This window comes from Polyodon spathula, chromosome 15 (assembly GCF_017654505.1).
Source record: "Polyodon spathula isolate WHYD16114869_AA chromosome 15, ASM1765450v1, whole genome shotgun sequence".
Taxonomy (NCBI): domain Eukaryota; kingdom Metazoa; phylum Chordata; class Actinopteri; order Acipenseriformes; family Polyodontidae; genus Polyodon; species Polyodon spathula.
The window spans coordinates 16243976-16263166 of NC_054548.1; the positions used below are offsets into that span (position 1 = coordinate 16243976).

Here is a 19191-nt window from a genome sequence, read left to right on the forward strand (position 1 = left end):
AGTAATTAAAAACAAATCAAATTTTCTTTTGTCAATGTCCATCATTTATATACCTTATGTTTTAAAAAAATAAATGTATTATAATAGTGATAAGTTTCTTTTGATGCTCGGTATATATTTGTTGTACGTATTTTTTAACCCCTCGTCAGCGGCACACATTGAGCTTACATGCAACGTGGAATGGGTAGCAACTGTATGCCACACAGAGACGTGGTTAAAAAAAATTTAAAAATCGACACAAAACATCAAACACAGTTTTGGACTTCTGGAATGATTTTTAAATTAACATTTTGTCAATAAATACTTTCTGTTCCGCATATTTTGTAGTAAGAGTCACTCACTGGCTATAAAAAAATAATACTACTAATAACAATACAAAAATAAATACATTTATTGCACTGATAACTTAGCAAATAAACAAACAATAAATAAATCTAAATAATGAAATGAACAACGTGAAGGCGCATTATTTGTACCAAAAAAAAATAACATGTCTAAAAATGTGTCCAGTCCAAAAAATAATAATTAAAAAAATGTAATAAAACAAGATATAGCCCTCCAATCTCAGCAGCGCACCCCACCCCCTGCTCCCCCCCCTTAGCCTGTATCTCCATGTCCTATCACATACAGTGACTGAAACTTACATACAAACATAGACACAGTTTGATGCTTTTATCATTCTGAAATTATAACTAAATTTGCAATTTGAATAAATAAATAAAAAGAAACAATTATTTTATAAAATACACATCTTTATATAATTTCTCCTCACTCCCCACTGCTTCAGCAATATTGTTTTTGTCTGCCATCACAAGCCTGTGTTGGTAATGTGTTATTGCGCATATGAAAGATGTATCATTTCCGTAACCCTCGGAAGGTGGAATGTGGTGCAAATACACCCCAAAAAATTACCATATGTAGTTTGAAGAAGGGTTCCTCCCATTTCCCAAGTCGGACAGGGATGTTCTTGATATAAAAATAAAAAGTAAAAAATCAAAGTTTTATCACATGTAAGGGTATCCCATGATCTTCAAAGAATCATGAGATACGATCATTTTAAACTCACTGGGGTGCATTTGCGCGCCTTGATGCTGACAAAGGGTTAGAACACAAGCACATGAAATACCAAAAAAAAAAAAATAATAATAATAATTCTATGAAGGCACTAAAGGCTTAAACTACTGGAATATTTACTTCTCTTGTACACTTAACTACAATACCTTAACATTAGGGAATGTAGCTTCTCTCTAAACAAAGTAAGGGTCCATGAAGTCAAAGTGAGATTTCATGATATCAAAGTGCATAAACCATCTGTAGTGTGAAATTATTACATAAATCAAAATAAATACAAAGGTTAGATCATTTTAACTGATTTGCAAATCTTATACACGTTTTTGAACTATGCACATACTTTAGATAAAGCAGACAGGAGAAGAAACTGTGGTGTCATTTGTATTATAAAAGCATTGTAGGACTCAACAAGACATTTCAGCATTCTTACTACCTTATCTACTGTTCCTGTCTCTTGTGTGCTATTCATATGCCTTGAGTAAATTAACAGGCTACCACTCAAAGAGAATCTTTAGTTTTCCTTGTGAATGTTGTTTTATGATTGTCAGATACATTAATAGCCACTTTTGCTCCAATTTCTCTATATAACCACTTGCATATCAAAACAATGTATGCTCTAACAGCATTTGATGTGGTACGGCATGCAAACATGAACGTAAGGTTATTAAAACGGTGTTGCTTTCTGGCACACTGCTTGTTACATAAAGCACGCAGAAGATTTGATAGAAGATAAAGGTATGCTATTTAATTCCTCCAATACAAATGCAAACATGTATTATAGCAACTGCATACAAAAATTAGAATGATTCTTTCAGTTTGTCCGTTCAGTATAATCAAAACTCAAGCCCGAAAAACAGATGTTTTAAACAGCATTTACAGTACAGTTTACAAATACAAACCACACACATTTAACTATGTGTATGAAGTAGAACTTACTTATTGCATGTGCCCCATTCTCCTCTCCATTTAAAGTAGCCTCTCCGTTCTTTGGTGTGTTTTGCTGGACAGCCGCTGAAGTCACTGCCGCTGCTGCCACTGCAGCCTGCTGCTGGGCTAGCTTCTCTCTGAACACCTGCTGTCGAGTCTGTACAGCATCGGGCATCACCGCGTCTATTAGAGAAAGTGATTCGATCGGCCTGCCATCGAACACTGTGCCGTCCTGGACAAGAAAAGTTACAAAAATATCTATATCAGTATGGCTGCCAAGGTTGTGGTTTTAAAAAAGAGCCCCCAAAAGCATGCTGTGCTTCCTATAAGCATGCTTTTTGTTTGGCATCTTAAGAAAAAGTTTGAATTAATTATATTGAACCACTTTTTTTATATACGAAGTGAAAAAAATATATATATATATATATATATATATATATATATATATATATATATATATATATATATATATATATATATATTCAGTTGTCAGTTTGTTTTGCACTTCAGATTACAGATGCCTTGGATGCAAGTAACACAAGACAGACAGCAGCTTTCCCCCTCAATCACGATCACACTCCAGTACTGTGTTTACCTCGTTGATGCTGATTTCAGCTTCCACATACTGCAAGCCTTTCTGAAGAATGGAAATAAGAGCAGCAGGTGGCACTAAAGTCCCATTGATGTTAGACTGGCTAATGTGGCTTTCAATACCAAAGGTGAATGCAGAATGGGAGAAGCCTGAAAACAAAAAACAAAAAAAAGATTTTCTAATGACGTTTCAAACGTAATCTCGAAGCGATTAACAACCCAACTGCAGTAGTCTGCTGTAAAACATTTTTAGCACAATACAAAAGTTCAATTTCCTAAGATGGATGATTCATCGGATGTAAATGTCATATTGACGCTGTTGGAAATTGCTTTTCAGAGACATTGTAGCGCTCAGGTTTCAGGGGGTGGGATTGATAGTCCCGACTGTTAAAACTTTTAAATTTGAGAAATGTTTATAAACAGGGTTATGAAAACAAAACAACAGGTACAAGTCAAAGCTTTAGCTCCTGTTTGTTTTGGGGTTTGCTGCTTTAAGACATGCTTCAGAGCAGCAGTTGGCCACTTAGCGACCATATCATTATTGACATAGTAACATACTTTCCACATTTGCAAAACACCAAGCACATAACTCAAAATTCAGAGGCATCCAGTTTCCACAAACCAGCACATAACTGAAAAGGATCCGCAACCTATTCACCCAGATGAGCACATCCAGTTAAAAAATGCATGCAAAGCATAGCTCTTCATTTTCCGATTCTTTTCATAGTTTAGTATTGGTATTAAAATTCCCTCTGCACAGACAGGACTTTTTTTTTTTTTTTACTTAGCTGTTGCTTTGTACAAAAAAAGGTATTCTGTTTAACATTTCAAATATCAAAACAGTTTACAACAGAACACAAAGATTGTGCTTTTCAAGGTGTGCAAGACATAGTTTACAATGCATCCAAAACAAAAAGTGAAGAAACTGCAAAGATTTGAAAAGAGTAAATAAAATCCAGTAACATTCATTCATATTAGAAAATCCAAGATGCTAACCTTAAGCAAGATGGAAAAAAAAAAAAACTCAGCCAGAACTAATGTGCTGACATGATCACATTGAATGAGGGGGTAATTCCCTTTGTAGAACAGCCAGTGATCTACAGCACAGCCACAGTTTACAGTGGAATGTGTCTTAAAAGGAACTACTGGGAAAGAACAGAATAATCAAAGATATAGGAGGCTGGTTTAGGGCAGCACACACTTGAAATGATTAAGGTTGGCAGATTTTGTCAAACCTGTTTGCCAAAACCTGAAACGTATACCTCAACTGTCTACACCTCAAGCTAAGAGATAATTGAACAAGAAGTTTTCCTTTTTAGTAATGAGACTAAAATGAAAGAGACAGATCTGTGTTTGGCAGAAACATATATACTCAGCACACCGAACCCAACAGAGCCAATGACCTCATTAACTATTACACTTCAGCCATCAGCACAAGGCAGAAGGATATCTGCATCATCAGATGGAAAGAAACGGAAATGGATGGAGATGCAAATGGATCACATTCGTTTATTGTAAAGCTAGTTGGTGCTTATCTTAGCGAAAGCCGAGTTCAAATCAGTATGAAGTTTTAACATCTACTCTCATGTAATGGAAATCTTAATTTGTCAACTTTTTTTTATTAATGCAGTAGTAGTAGTAGTAGTAGTATATACAACCCCAATAATAAAATGTCTGAATCCTAAAACACCATCAAAAAGCACAGAAATCTCAAGTCAGGTCTCCATCACATCAAGCTGCTTTTGCAGAATATAACTGCAGATTAAACACAAGGTAACTCAGGGAAGCAGAAGAGTACTTCTCTTTGTTTTGTGTGAATCATACTGATTCTGTGGATCTAAATTCACACATACAAAACTGAAACAAAGGGCTACGATGATCCTCAGTCACAACAAGCTGCCTGTTAAGTAAGGGCTGGAATTGTGCTTTAAATCAGTCCATGTGTCTCCCAGGGGGGTTTGGGTCCAGGTCAAGGGAGGATACACGCGGTATTAGGAGTTCTTACACAAGCTGGACGTCTCTGTGTGATTCACTATTCAGGATTCATAGCAGACTGATTACAAGGCATGTCGAGTTTGTATTTTTATTTATTTATTTATTTAAACACTCAAATCCAGTTTTGCTACAAATCTATTACTTTCTACTGTAACTTCTTACTGTAATGATGAAATTGTTTTGTGATTACCAGGATATAAACCACAGCACAGGTTCACTTCAAATAAGAGTTAAATTAGATAACTAGTTAGCATGTATTTATTAACTCCTTTCTAAAAAAACGCAAACACAAAAATTTTGCAATGCAACTGTTTTGCTTTTTTAAACCAGTGAATGCATGCCAGCCAATGCATTAAAAAGTAAAAAAAAAAAAAAAAAAAAAAAAAAAAAGGTAAAAGCAGTATATGGAGAGCAGAGGGTAATGTCTCCCCAGGGATATGAAAGCGTGTCACAACGACACACCAAATCAAAGACCATCTGTGATGGGATATTTGTATTTTAAAAATGTATTTCATTTTCTTTAAAATCACACGCACAGAAAAGATCCCATGCAGAGAAGATCTGCTGTAATGGCACTCAGGCTAACTTTTATTTAATTCAGCCCAGACATAAATGTATGGCCAGCGATACCAATCAAACAATTTACTGCATGGAATCATCGAACAGCCAGTGAGTAACCTAGAATTATGCGTAACAGAGCTTGTTACCTCAAAATAGGCACACAAGTTCGAAAGGTCAATGTCAGGGTCACCAGCAGCTAGCAGGTTACATAACCCTGTAAATATGACGTCAATGACGGTGTCTGTGAGACATGAGACTTCAACATTGTAATGGCGGCAGCTTTATTAAGTTACTGACCTAAAAGAGTACTTGTTCTTGCACAATAGCCACAGTTGAGCTTGACGAAGGAGAATCACAGAATACAGTTCTCTACAGAGTAGCATGCCAAACACCATAAACACATAAGTGAAGGGTAATGCTAGTTTTTGGCCGAGGAAATGCCATCCAAAATTGTTTTGGAGAAATTTGTAATGAAAGTAGCAGCAGCAACTTTCATTAGATAATATAGCCTCTAAAGTATTTTATTTTATTATAATTAACACATGGGGAAAAAAAATAAATCTAAAATGTGTTCACTGTGGTCTCTATGTCTAAACTGAAATAGCTACCTTCACAACAGCCATGGTCCCTACTGCAGATGTTTTGCTGAAAGAACAAACAGCCCTAGGGACTGGTGTTCATTTGTCTGGTAGCATACATAAAAGTAGCTGTAACTGCGGTTTTCTGTTTAGGTATTTTGCAGTTATATTTCTACATTTCCTTAAAACACTAACCCATCCACACTCTCGCTTTCCTGGGGAGTTAGAATCTAAGCAAAAGTGATAACCAAAGTGAGAGAACTTATCAGTTCAACTTGCCCAACTGCAATGTAAAAAGTAATCATTCAGAATTATATTGCACATTATAGACTAAAATAAATAAATAAATAAATAGAGTCATTTAAATGATATAGAGCAAAATCTATTATATGACAACATCAATACTGCAGAACAACCACCTCTTCTACTTTTAGTACTTCAATCAATCAAGATTTCCTACAGCTTTATATTTCTACACTAAGCTGATGTCTGGGTTGAAGTTTCTGTGCCGACATCAGCAATTACTTACAGGACATTAACAAGGACACATGACAGTGGAACTGCATTGCTGAAACCACAGTAAAAATGGTTTTTCACAGCTTCAAGTATGCTTGGTGGTCTTTGAAGTGGTTTACATTATTTACAATTACTGGTCTGACTGCGTCTTTTTCTCTTGTATATTTATGTCTGTTTGAGGAGAACAAAATAGTTTATACCTGAGTTTTTCTTTACATAGAGCTTTGTTACGAAGATCATACCTCATTCTTGATAGTTTGTTGTTTTTGATGACAATGATGACAATTCAACAAAATACTGCTCATCTGTTAAATTGCTTTAAAAAAACAATACACCACACAAACATAGATCAAAGTGTGTATCTATATGAATTACAGTCTCTAAAGCCTCTTTTAAAATCCTGGACTTAATCATACTGTTAGCACCCACTGTGAATAAACTGCACAGGCAGAACATATGCAGTTACAAAACAGGGGGGCTGTTGATGAGCCTTTGTACAGCCAGTCAATGTGTTAACAGTGTTTAATCTTGAAAATCGTTTCTTACCAGATTCCTGGAGATATCGATATACCAAGAAGTTCACTTCGTCACTGGTTATACTCATCTTAGCCTCACCTCAAATTATGAGGTTTATAAGAAGGGTGTTTCACAATCTGTGTAAAACAAAACAAACAAAAATGTTTTTATATATATATATATATATATATATATATATATATATATATATATATATATATATATATATATATATATATATATATATATTTAAATTGCATATTTTACATATCTCCTAATGAATGACCATTTTCAGCAACTTAACAGAAAGTGAAAAATAGTTGCTGTTACAAAACAATACATTTTTAACAAATAAATAACAGTTTTTTCAAGAGAAGGTATCTTAGTTATTCCAATCTGGCCAGGTGTTTAGTTTTCTTTATTTTTTATTACAGATAGAAGTTGCACACTGTTTGAGCTTTGTGTGACAAGATACAGTAGGTAAGGTGTAAAATGATTTGAGGTGTAGGACACAGGATTAAGGATTTGTATAAATCATGGCTTAAAAGGAATCAAAAGATAGTTGACTAGAAAGGTTAAACAGTGTCACTGTGTTGACCCTGGCTACTATGGTGGTGTATACCACAGTAGTCTAGCATGAATAAGAAGCACACTCTTTCAATGCCATTAAGAAATACTAAAATAATGTATAACGTTTGTTTTAGTATTTCTAAATTCAGTACTATTGAATGTTTAATAGTTATGCAGAACTTTTGCAGAATCAATGCAACACAATTTTTGCATCAATATCTAGTAACTAGAATACATTCTGCATGTGGTAAAGCCCATTTGACATGACTCACAAACAAATGTATTTACATGGGTTAACAGATACTAAGAACATCTTTTCTTTATCAGCATTCTATATTAGAGTGTAACAGCATTCAGTTTTCATACACGTATGTGTATATTCGAGTTTCATTTTTTATACTTTCCTCGTTGGAAGAACACGACTGTCAGACACAAGAGTTTTGACTGAAAACATCCTTTATTAGGTTTAACAAAATTAGTGCAAAAATATTACAGCAGAATTCTAGTTTTTTTTTTTTTTTTTTAGGCAGTACAACACTTCTACTGTAATCCAGCGCCCTTTTGCTATTAGTTAGCCTTGACCTCTCACGATTCAATACCAGCCTGACTGCTTGAAGATGAATTTAATAGAGCAGTTGAGACTACCGAATGTGACAGTAAAAACAAATCCTGATACTACTTGAGCACAAAGGAGATGCTGCAAGTGAAAAATAATTGCCAAGGTCCTGTCCAACAATAATACTCAAAATCTAGTGTAGTCAATTCATACTGCAAAACAGGGTAATTCAAATACATTAGAGTCAATTATCCAAACTAATTGGGACCTACACTACTCTGCATAATCAATTTGTATGGATAATCAGGTATTAAAAACAACTACTGTACCTTTAACAATGTAAAGAATAAAGTTGACAGACAAAAGTACCTACTGATGATATAAAGCTAGTAACCTATTCTATCACATTAAGCATACAACATTGCGGAGCTTTACAAATCATTCAATTAATGCAATTCAGTAAAACTTTACAGTTAAGGCAATGAAATACTGTAATTAAACATACCATATATCAAAACTCTGAAAAGAATACAATTTAGTACAACTGTGGATACATTACAGACCTTTAGGAATCATTAAACTCCAAAATTTCAGTAAAATGTTTCTCTACTTTGATACTTGCTGTTAAGACATTGTAATAACATGCAACTGAAATGAATGAAATAAAAGTTCTTAGCTGCTCAATACTAGACAGTCTCTCCAGCCCTTACTGACAAAATAAAATAAAAATCAAGAATGAGGTCACTGTTTCAATTTGCTTAACAGCAACAATTTAAAGCACACGATACTATATCTAAGGTTTTGGTGATCTGAATAATTCTGTAACTTTCATCTGACTCAGTCTGCTGGTGCTTTTTTTGGCAACTAAATCTTGTAGCCATTTTAGTAGCAGAAGCTGAGTGCGTAATACACCACAGTACGGTTGACCAAAGATCGGATAATCAACTCTCTACCCTACAACACAAAGTACTATCAACGGAAAATCCACTGGAAAATAAATGTTCACGATACATAACGCTGAATAACATGAATTATATGATTCATGACAGACCTAGTTTTTATTCTAAAAATAACAAAACTGTTAAGATATTTCAAGGATTCACATTTATGGAAATACCGCAAGGGCATTCAATTGTGTAAATTATAAAACTAGCACAAGAATAATGACTAGTAAAATGAATGTAGCTTAAGGTTAGCATAATATATTTAAGAGGGTGACTTATTTTAATATTTGCTGAACTTTGACAAAATTGTGTCGTCATTATGGGTCACAGCAGGAAAGAAAATATTTCTTCACAACTACAGGGAAGAAAGATGTCCTCAAAAGAAAAACAATTAAAATACCGTTGGTGGTTTAAAATAATAATAATAATAATAATAATAATAATAATAATAATAATAATAATAATAATAATAATAAATAAAGAAAATAAAGGCATTTTTTTTAATTGAAACAGATTCTGCCAAATTGGGTGAACAAAATGATATGCAGCAGATTCAAAAATGGAAGAAACAGTTTGTAATTAAGTGATAGTGCCCATCGATGAAGGCTTTGCTGCGTTGTAGTTGAACGTGACTGGAGTCATGCTTCCCGAGCCGAAGGTAAGGGTGCTAACGAAAGTCAAGTTCAAATACCACACGGTAAAGCTGTCTGTCTCGGTTTGTTGTTGAAAGATGCTGTCTGAGCTCTGGTTCGAGCTGACAGGCTGTGATTGGCTGACTTGGCAGTTGCGGTTACAAGATTGGTTGCTTTTGTCGGTGCAAAGTATTAATTGGCTGGTTTTTGTGGATAATAAAATAAATTTGGACCAATTGTGTTTTAGTTTAGTATTTGCTGAACTTTCAAAACAGCAAGTCAAAATGAAAAAAGCCAGCACATGCGCGGATTGATTTTAAGTTTGATCCACAATTGATATGGGGTTGTTTCAGCAGCTACCTACTGTCTATTAAAAGCCTGCTAGCATTCGAAGCTGATTGGCTAATAATACTGAATACTTTCCTAATTTATCAGTGAACAGAATGCTAAAAATCCAAATTTAAATTAGCCACTTACCTAAATATTCCCTCTAACTAACAAGAACATTCTAGAAAAAAATCATACATTATTTTGTGTAAAATGCTCATTTATATGGTAATAATCCCTTTGAATGCAGTATTTGGGTGTTCATAGCTTATTGAGAAAGAGATTGTTGTTTTTCCCTGCACAAAAACATGACAGTATGGGAAAACAGAGGGGATGGCTACAGCTTGTAAACAATGTGAAGATGAAGCTTGCTAAGGTAATTTGGCCACTGTTGTATTTAAAATATATATTTAAAATCTAACAACTTAATAAAGGCCAGATTGTAAAACAAAGACTTAAAAAGACATGTTAATAATGTAAAAACTGTAATAATACATATACAATCTAAATACTAACCTTCATCCCTGTTAGAAAAACAACAACAGTAAAAATGAATATTTTTATTCAATATTCAGTTTTCATTTTAATTAAGCTAGTTGCAGCTTTAGGTTATAAAATAAAAACCATAATGTTCTTCAGAAATTATAAATGCCTTTACTCTTTGGGACAAAAGTATCCATAAGTATATCCATAAACATATCCTAAATAGTAATCAGAAATGGGAATTTTGTGAATAACAATTTGGTGTCTTTTATAATTGGTTATGAACATGAACTAAAATGTACAGGCCCATGTAAGAAATAACTGCCATTAATATGTTGAACAGTTAAAACAGTGAAATGGTAAATTTTGATTTACAACAGAGTAAATGGAACTTATTACAAACATCCTAGAAAACTGCTGTGCAAATGTTAAGCCATTAACTCAAAGTGTAATGTCTCTGTAGTATACTTAAAGACATATTAGGTCCAAGGTCAATGTCATATCAACATATTTAGCATGCAGGGTTTATATAAAGCTACCAGCACTTCACAATTATGGGAACTACACAAAACCTTATTTTATGTATCCAGGAAAACCGGCTAAAACCAATCAGCATGTGGTTTCAACCCTGAAACTGGAAACGTGAATTGTCAGGTAAATATTTATGCAGTTTGTGCTTAATTCTCAAAGTCAGAGCTGAAAAAGTCACAACGCTCAAAATATGGCATTCATCAGAGGTCACAGGTCAAAATGAAGGGTACCGTTTCCACAGCACTGAAAAATGCAAGCTAGTATCTGAATGGTTCATGAGTAGTAGTGGCAGTGGGTTAACAAACACAAAATTACCAGCAGTGCATCTTTCCGAGCATTACTTCGACTTTCTTATCTGACTAAATATGTTGCACTGTTTAGTATCAATTAGACTTTAAATAAAAATCCATTGTTCTGCGCCAACAGAACCACGCACTACTCCAAAGCCATTACAATGTGTGACTTGACTGAAAAATACCAAGCAAGCCTGGCCAACATTTACCATCCAACCCTCCCACCTCTTAGATGTTTCAAGTCACCCATGAAATGAATTATGACTGCCATCATCATTATGCTGCAGAAGCATTCTGTGCCTTCCCTGGGGATCAGGAGATTAAAGGATTTCTTCAACCATCCTATTATAATGACAATAATACTAAGTGTCACGTAGTACAGTATTACCAAGAGTCACCCAATGATTAAACATCTGTTAATTCATGCTTCCGTTCACCCTCGTCTTGCCATACACAAAGATTGGGATTTTAGTTCTGGTCTGTTGAGAATGTCTAATAACGGCAATGTAATGTATCCAGCAAATTCATCTTCACTACATCAGATACATATTTGTCAACAGCAATTTCAACCTAAAAACCATTCCCATTTTAAATTTTGATTCAAGACTTGTTATTAATAGTCTAGTAAAATGCATTAGCTTGATGAGTAACTGTGGCAGGCAATGCTGTCTCTTTTTTACAGAATCAAAACAGAAACTTAGATAAATGATCTATTTAAAATGAGAGCTAAGCTGTAAACAGTAAGACAGCGATACCCTGGAACAGCTACATTATTGTGTTAATATGATGAAATATGTCTGCCTCCTGAGTGAATGTCTGAGTGAGTTTCTGAAAACAAGGTGCAACCAGCCAAACAGCACCCCCGAGTGCAGAATCACAGGAGACGATACGTATTGCTGAATATGAGAACCATGGTACTGCGGAGTATCTAGGAATCATGCAGCCTACTTTAAAATAAAACAAAACTAACACAGCTATAACTGTGCTGCAACAGATTTGTACATTTACTTCACAAAGGGTTCATTGTTCTTGCAGGACACTCGTTGAAAGTGACCTGGTGAATCAAAGAATACTGCTATGCAACATTCATCATTCCCATATTTCAAACAACCTTTTCTCTACAGTCCTGGGACCATCTTCAGAAAGACTGGTATCTCTACATGACAATTTTAGGCACATAATTGATGATTATGTAACAGAAAGCTTTTTCTGTGTTTATTTGCACACTCTTCTTGGCCAGGTCTCATAAACGATTGTTAAATCTCAAGTGACTTCCATGAGCCCATTATGACAGCCAGTCAGAGGACAAAAAGAAGGGTCCCATTAGATTAGAGTTTCTGTAGCTTTGAAATATGAAATCAACATCCCAGATGGTTTATGAGATATTATGTAGCAGTGAATTTATAGAACATATGCTTTCCTCATGAGGATGCTTAAAATGACTTGGCTTTACCACTTTTTTTAAAACTGAAAATCAGGGTCTACTTTTAAACCAAGCATTGCTCTAGGCATTGCAACACAGATCTTGATAAATAAGCTTCCTGCCATACAGTACATGCAGCGTGATTGTAACGCGATTCAAGCAAGATTCCTGCGTTAATAGAGAGCGAGCGCCACATGGACATTGCAGGAATGGTCTGTGAAAGCAGCATGAAGCTTTAGTGCCGGACGCGTTGAGATCGAGTGTCGTCGGGCATTGAGGGGGGCGCTGTGGAGCACTGGCGCTGCGCACTAAAAACTTGAACAGCACTGCTCTTTACAGAGTGTCACTTAAGCAGTGAATTTTTTTTTTCTTTCTCTTTTTTAAAACCATTGGATACTCACACATGTTCCAGTTCAAAGTCAATAATCTCAAACTAAGTGGCTTAATATTACAGAAATAAATGCATCTAGAAAGCACAATGCTGCGTGTTACAAAACAAATAATTTTTGTCATTTTCACAGATAAAAAGAGAGTTGATCATTTTTTTTTTTTTTAAGAAATAGGGAAATATTTCACACAGAACACATTGCAGCATAAACCCTTTAAACACCTGCACTAGGCACAATGAAATTCAAGTTTGTCTAAATAAAAATAATTAATGTAGTTAAAATATGCAAGCTTACAGTAATACTACAGAAGCCATTTGTATTTTGAATAACCCTACTGATGTACAAGACTGGTATTGTAACTGCTGTTTCATGAACACATGCAAAATACCCCCAGCAGCGCAAATGAACACACGTTTTTTAGTTTTTTACTGGTGTAATAATTGACCAGTTCACCCATTATGACAAAATTCACAGACCACTTCTTAAAAATGCATAGAAAAAATACTGAAAAAATCCTCAACCTTCTTTCATCTGGCAATCTTGATTGTGCCTACTCTCAAAATCATGCTGCTGTGGTCTGGTCTGCCCCATTTTTGTTTTTTAGAATTTCTTCTTACAAAAAGCAAAACTTTTTTTAACCAAACTAACTTTAAAACATCTACCCAGCATGCAAATCCTGATGCATTAAATACAGATGAACCTGCTTTGTATCATGATTGCCATGCAAGCAAAGTTTGTGATACAAAAGCGGGTCCTGATATAAACCAGGTTTCAGGTTTGCCCATGACAGCATATTAAGAGATATAAGAAAGAGAACTAGAGGTGAATTAAAGAGCAGTGTTTTAATAATGTCACATCCCCATTGGAACGTATTACAATAACTCTTATACTTTCGTTGTGTAGATCTTCACACTTAGAATGTAAATGACAAAGAATTCAAAACGTTTAAAAGCACAACAGGTTATATATAAAAATTTACATTAGGTTTTTGTCCGTGTTTTATTTAAATTGAATGACACATAATGTGTTTCAGTTAGTTACCTCTGGTCAAGTTGACAGTGTATCTGACAGGCTGTCTTGCTTGGTTTGCAGGCCTGACACGGCAAGAAATAGGCTCAACTTGATTAGAGGTAGCCACCAAACACTAAAAACACAGTGGTCATTTTGGTAATAATTGGTCCAATTAAGTAATTTAGGACACAGTTGGAACAAAAACCAGGAGGGACAATGGCCCTCGAGGACCAGGATTGGACAGCTTTGGTCTGATGCTTCAGGCCACACAGGTTATCTCCAAGGCTCTCTGCCTTCTTTTTAAGCCATTAACTGGGAGATGCTCAATGTACACAGCGTATAACCCAGTTGGTGGTGCTAAAGGGCTAACAATGTTAGTAATCAAATGAATTAGAGCATTAGAAAATGCTTGGAGCTTGACACCAATAGCTTAAATGTTAATTTTGCCACTATCAATTACAAATAACAACAATATAAAATGTAAGTCTGGTGTATATCTAGTCAACATAGGCCTATGACAGTACCAGAGAATATCCACAAGTCCCTAATTTTAAACCCAATAGTACTGGCCGTTCTTACTCATAATGTTCATCAGAGTGATTTTCGATAACCCCCCTAACCTTACATAAAAGTTAGCAGGTCTGTTTTTATGGAGCGTTTCTTTGTATGACTTCCTGCTGCGATTCACTGTGTATGTGACTTTTGCTATTCATCTACCTGTACCTTTTTAATTGCATCATGGTCAACTTTATCATTGTTCTAAAATATAAATTGATTTAGTAAGGCTCCAGTCACCTTTATTTTAGGTTGCCTACTACTACATTACCAATATTTAAAAAATATTTGGCGTACTCAGATATAACATGACTTTAAGGTCCATCTATTAGACTGTGTTAGGCATGTACTGGTGACTTACCAACCAAGCTGTAAAGACAGGCATTTATTTTAGAATTGGAATCTTTTAAAAAAAAAAAAAAACATATGAAATTATTCATACTAAGCTTTTACTTAATTGAACCTAATAAAAAATGTGTGAAATACTCAAAGCAATTATGATCTGAACTTGTGCAGAAGCAAGGCTTTCTGCAGTCTTGAGACAAATGGATGAAACAGCAGTTGTAAATTGCAAATTAAACAATTAATTTACAAGCCTATTTACATTTGAACAACCTGAAGAGTCAGACTACAGTAAGTGTTTTTTTTTTTCTTTTCTGACAATTGCTAAATACAAAAACAAAATTATTATTTGGTTTATGTTTTTTTTTTTTTTTTTTTTTTTTTTTTTTTAAATTAATTTTTTCATTACTGCTGTCGGACCACCAAGGGTTAAACAACTTTCTGACCCTGCCATCAATTCAAATATATGGACATTCCCTAATTAGGTAATTGGGTGCTAATTGGGGAATGGCCACATGTAAATAAAAGGGGGGAGAAAAAACCTTTTGGTGGAAGGAGTTTGGGGAGGGGGAGTGTTTTATATGCAGTCTATAAATGTGTTTTTTTTTTTTTTTTTTTTTACATATTTTATTAACATTTTTTATTACACTTCAATTTGACATTATAAAACTTTCTTCTCTTTGCTGGATTGATAGTTCATGACACAGGCAGGTCCAAAACAACTTAAATATAATTAGTCAGAAGCCCTAATGGGCTGCATATCCCAGGGGATCACCTCTTACACTAATCCATTTATCAGGCTGACAGATGACTGAGTCATTTGTACCACTGGTCCTATTCCATTAATATTTCTCCAGTCAAAATGTCAGAGCTCTCCCACTTCTGTAGTATTTCAAAGAAATTGTCAATTTAAAGGAAACCATTAACTGAATGTTGCCTGGTAGGATGTTTTGTTTTGCAACCTCTACAATACAATTACGCCCACCCAATGCAGTAATTTCTGTTTTTATTAGAAGCAGAGGTCAAACTCAAAATATCTGCAGCTAGGGATGTAAATGAAATGGAAAACACAATTATCCAGACATTAACTGGACTGTGACAGATCAGATTAACGTAACTATTTAAAATTTTAAAATTATAAATTGAGATCTGTCGGGAGTTTAAACTAAGTTAACATCTTGTTAGCCTATTGCCACATTTAAATAAACAGTAAACTACTTGCTACCTACACTGTACTAAGGTATTGTATTTTGCTTTCGGCAAAATACTATTATTTTTAGAGTTCTAATTCAAACTGATACTTTCTGTCCGCCTACACTACAACAGGTACAGGTAACTTGGTAAGGTGTAGAAAAGGTCTGTAATCAATATTTGAGGTATATAGCAGTAAAATGAATTATATAAAAATAAAACAATGTAAATCCAGGGGTTTTCAGGAAATTGGCTATAAGGCAATCACCTAGTGCTCTTTAATAAATCACTTACTTCATTACAGTGAAAGCATGCGCCTCCACCCAGGACATACAGTAAGATTCCAGAATTTGACCTGATAAAACACTACAATTTACACCTGAACTCACTGTATGTTTGTTTTCTCTCCATCAACAGAAACCCTAGCCTGGGTGATAGGGTGGCAAGAATGAAGCCATTACTCAAGAAAGCCCACCCTGAATCATATTTAAAGTATGCAAAAAACCACTTAGGAGATTATGTAGACATGTGGGAAAAAGTTTGCGGTCTGACAAAACTATAATGGAACTTTTTGACCTAAATGCAAAGCATTATGTTTGGCTCAAACCCAACACAGCGCATCACCCAAAGAACACCATCCCTACTGTGAAGCATGGTGGTGACAGCATCATGTTATGGGGATGTTTCTCATCGGCAGGGACTGGGGCACTTGTCAGGATAGAAGGGAAAATGAATAGAGCAAAGTACAGAGAGGTCCTTGAGGAAAACCTGCTGCCCTCTGCAAGAAAGCTGAAACTTGGACGGATGTCCACCTTTCAGCATGACAACAACCCAAAACACACAGCCAAAGCTACACTGGAGTGGCTAAGGAACAAAAAGGTAAATGTCTTTGAGTGGCCCAGTCAGAGCCCCGACCTAAATCCAACTGAAAATTTGTGGCATGACTTGAAGATTGCTGTCCATCAACGCTCCCCAAGGAACTTGACAGAGCTTGAACAGTTTTGTAAAGAAGAATGGTCAAATATTGCCAAATCTAGGTGTGCAAAGTTGGTAGAGACCTATCCCAACTGACTCACAGCTGTATTGCTACCAAAGGTGCTTCCACCAAGTATTAACTCAGGGGGGTGGAGACTTATGATCTTTCAGTTTTGTATTTTTAATATATATTTTTTTCTCAATAAAAACTTTTTTCCACTTAACAGTGTGGAATATGGTGTGTAGATAAGTGGAAAAAAATTATCATTTAAATACATGAAACTCTGAGGCACTGAAACAACAAAATGCGAAAAAAGTTCAAGGGGTTGTACACTTTCTATTGGCACTGTATACACAGACACTACTGAAAATAAGTTCCAGTGTATTTAAAAAGGTCAAGTCACTGACTATAACATTTATAGTCAACGTTTTCTTTTGGTCAGCTTCAAATACTACAAATTACAAAGGAATCTCTTAATTCTTATAGATAACAAAATAACATTCTTACTAAAATACTTTCCTTGAAGTAGACTTTTTTATAACTTGGCCAGATGTTTTACATTAAGGGGTATCTTAGAAGTGCCCTAAAAATATGACCAAGGAATGAAAAAATGAAGCAATGTTGTGGAAGATGATTTACATGGTTACTTCAACAAATGGCTTGATGAGGTTCTTGGATCAATAAACAACCAAATGAGCAAGATGGGCCAAATGGACCTCCTCATGTCTGTAACATTTCTTATGTTCTTAAAAAGTCACATACAACATAACACCTCCATGAATCTATATTGTTCAAACCTTTTAGAAAGTAAAACAATTAAACCCAGTATAATGCTAGACTAGACCAGCCTGACTGACTGATTCATGTACACTGTAAAACATTTATTTTTAAATGAACACAGTAATGTGTTGCATTAGTACACATAAGCGTTGTATTCTTTAATGTTAAACACTGCGTTTGTTTTACAATTTTGTATTGTTAGATATTTTGAAAATCACCATTTAATTTAATAAAATTAGTTCAGCAGGATACACATTTAGATTTTTATTTTTTTTCTGGCAAACTGCACTACTCAAAAAAGCCGCTAACATACGCAATAATTAAACGTTAAGCACTATATTTAAATACAACATTTCCAAAACAAAAGAAATGGGCCTTCCTCTTAAGTGCCATTAGAACATACAGTAATTCTGTTCAAGCCAAATGTTTCCGTCAAAACAATGCCCCAGTGCACATTAAATAAGAACATAATACATTTTAATAGCGAGAGGAAGCTATTTCGGCCCATCATGCTTGTTTGGTTGTTAAAAATATTGCAAAGAAAGTAAATCAGACAAAAGGCTGCCACTATACTTATTATAATAAACTGCAAGTACTTTTTATTGCTTTCATGCTGAACCTGTAGCCGTCGGCACTGGTGGACTTGTGCTGTGTGACTCGGAATCTCTGCAGGTGAGGCTTCACACTGATCCTGTTAGGGAAACTGACATGCTGGCAGTGAAGTCTGTATTCATTCTGGTCTTTCCATCGCTCATGCATGCAATTCAAAACACAGGCCTTTTCACAGCTGTCACATTACATGCACATAAACGGATGAACGCAAAATCCAAAGAATATAAAAACATTGCTGACATTTGACATGCGGTAGAGTTTTAATGACACAAGGCGGCAAATTTTATTTTTGCACTTTCTAGCAAATGCATTGTAATGCCAAAGTAAACGGGCATCAGTGAACTCCGTTTTGATCAGTTTCTAGCGCATTCCTGTTTTGTGTGTTATCTTTGTTGTGACTTTTTTTTTAAAATAAGTAATATGCACTGAAATTCACTTAAACTAAAAGAACAGAAGAAACTACAGTCAAAGTAACCTTTAGCAAAGAGATCGGGGTGATGATCTGAAAGATATTTCAGTAAACTGGTGGCATTTCCTCCAGTTTTTTTTTTTCACTTCTTCAAAACACGTTTGACATTTTGACTGTCCGCTTTCAACCAGACTTCTGTTGTCATCTGGCTGAAATCCAAAATAGTTCCAAGAGCAAGCTTCCATCGCTGGCATTCGCTTTGACTGCTGCAGTAATTTAATTTCCCCAGAGCGCACAGGGTAGTTGGTCACTTTCGCTAAGCGAAAATTAGTCAGTTTAGTTCATATTGTTTTTAAAGAACACACTCAGTTTTGTTTTAAAAGCTAAAAACAAAACGAAACAAAAAAATACA

The 19191-nt window shown here is 35.0% G+C and overlaps 1 protein-coding gene across 2 annotated transcripts in view; it reads right to left on the bottom strand.

The window, feature by feature from the left end:
• The window catches only part of LOC121327809 (F-box-like/WD repeat-containing protein TBL1X), a 59352-nt gene that overhangs the window by 10151 nt on the left and 30010 nt on the right, over nt 1-19191 (bottom strand). Inside the window, exons 2-5 of one of the 2 annotated variants that reach the window (XM_041272017.1) lie at nt 6786-6892; nt 2594-2739; nt 2008-2230; nt 913-966 (exon numbers count right to left, since the gene is read on the bottom strand). In XM_041272017.1, coding sequence (XP_041127951.1) covers nt 913-966; nt 2008-2230; nt 2594-2739; nt 6786-6843 — 481 coding nt within the window. In that variant the 5' untranslated portion in view covers nt 6844-6892. The remainder of the gene's footprint in view (nt 1-912; nt 967-2007; nt 2231-2593; nt 2740-6785; nt 6893-19191) is intronic. The other variant, XM_041272018.1, reaches the window with a different exon arrangement.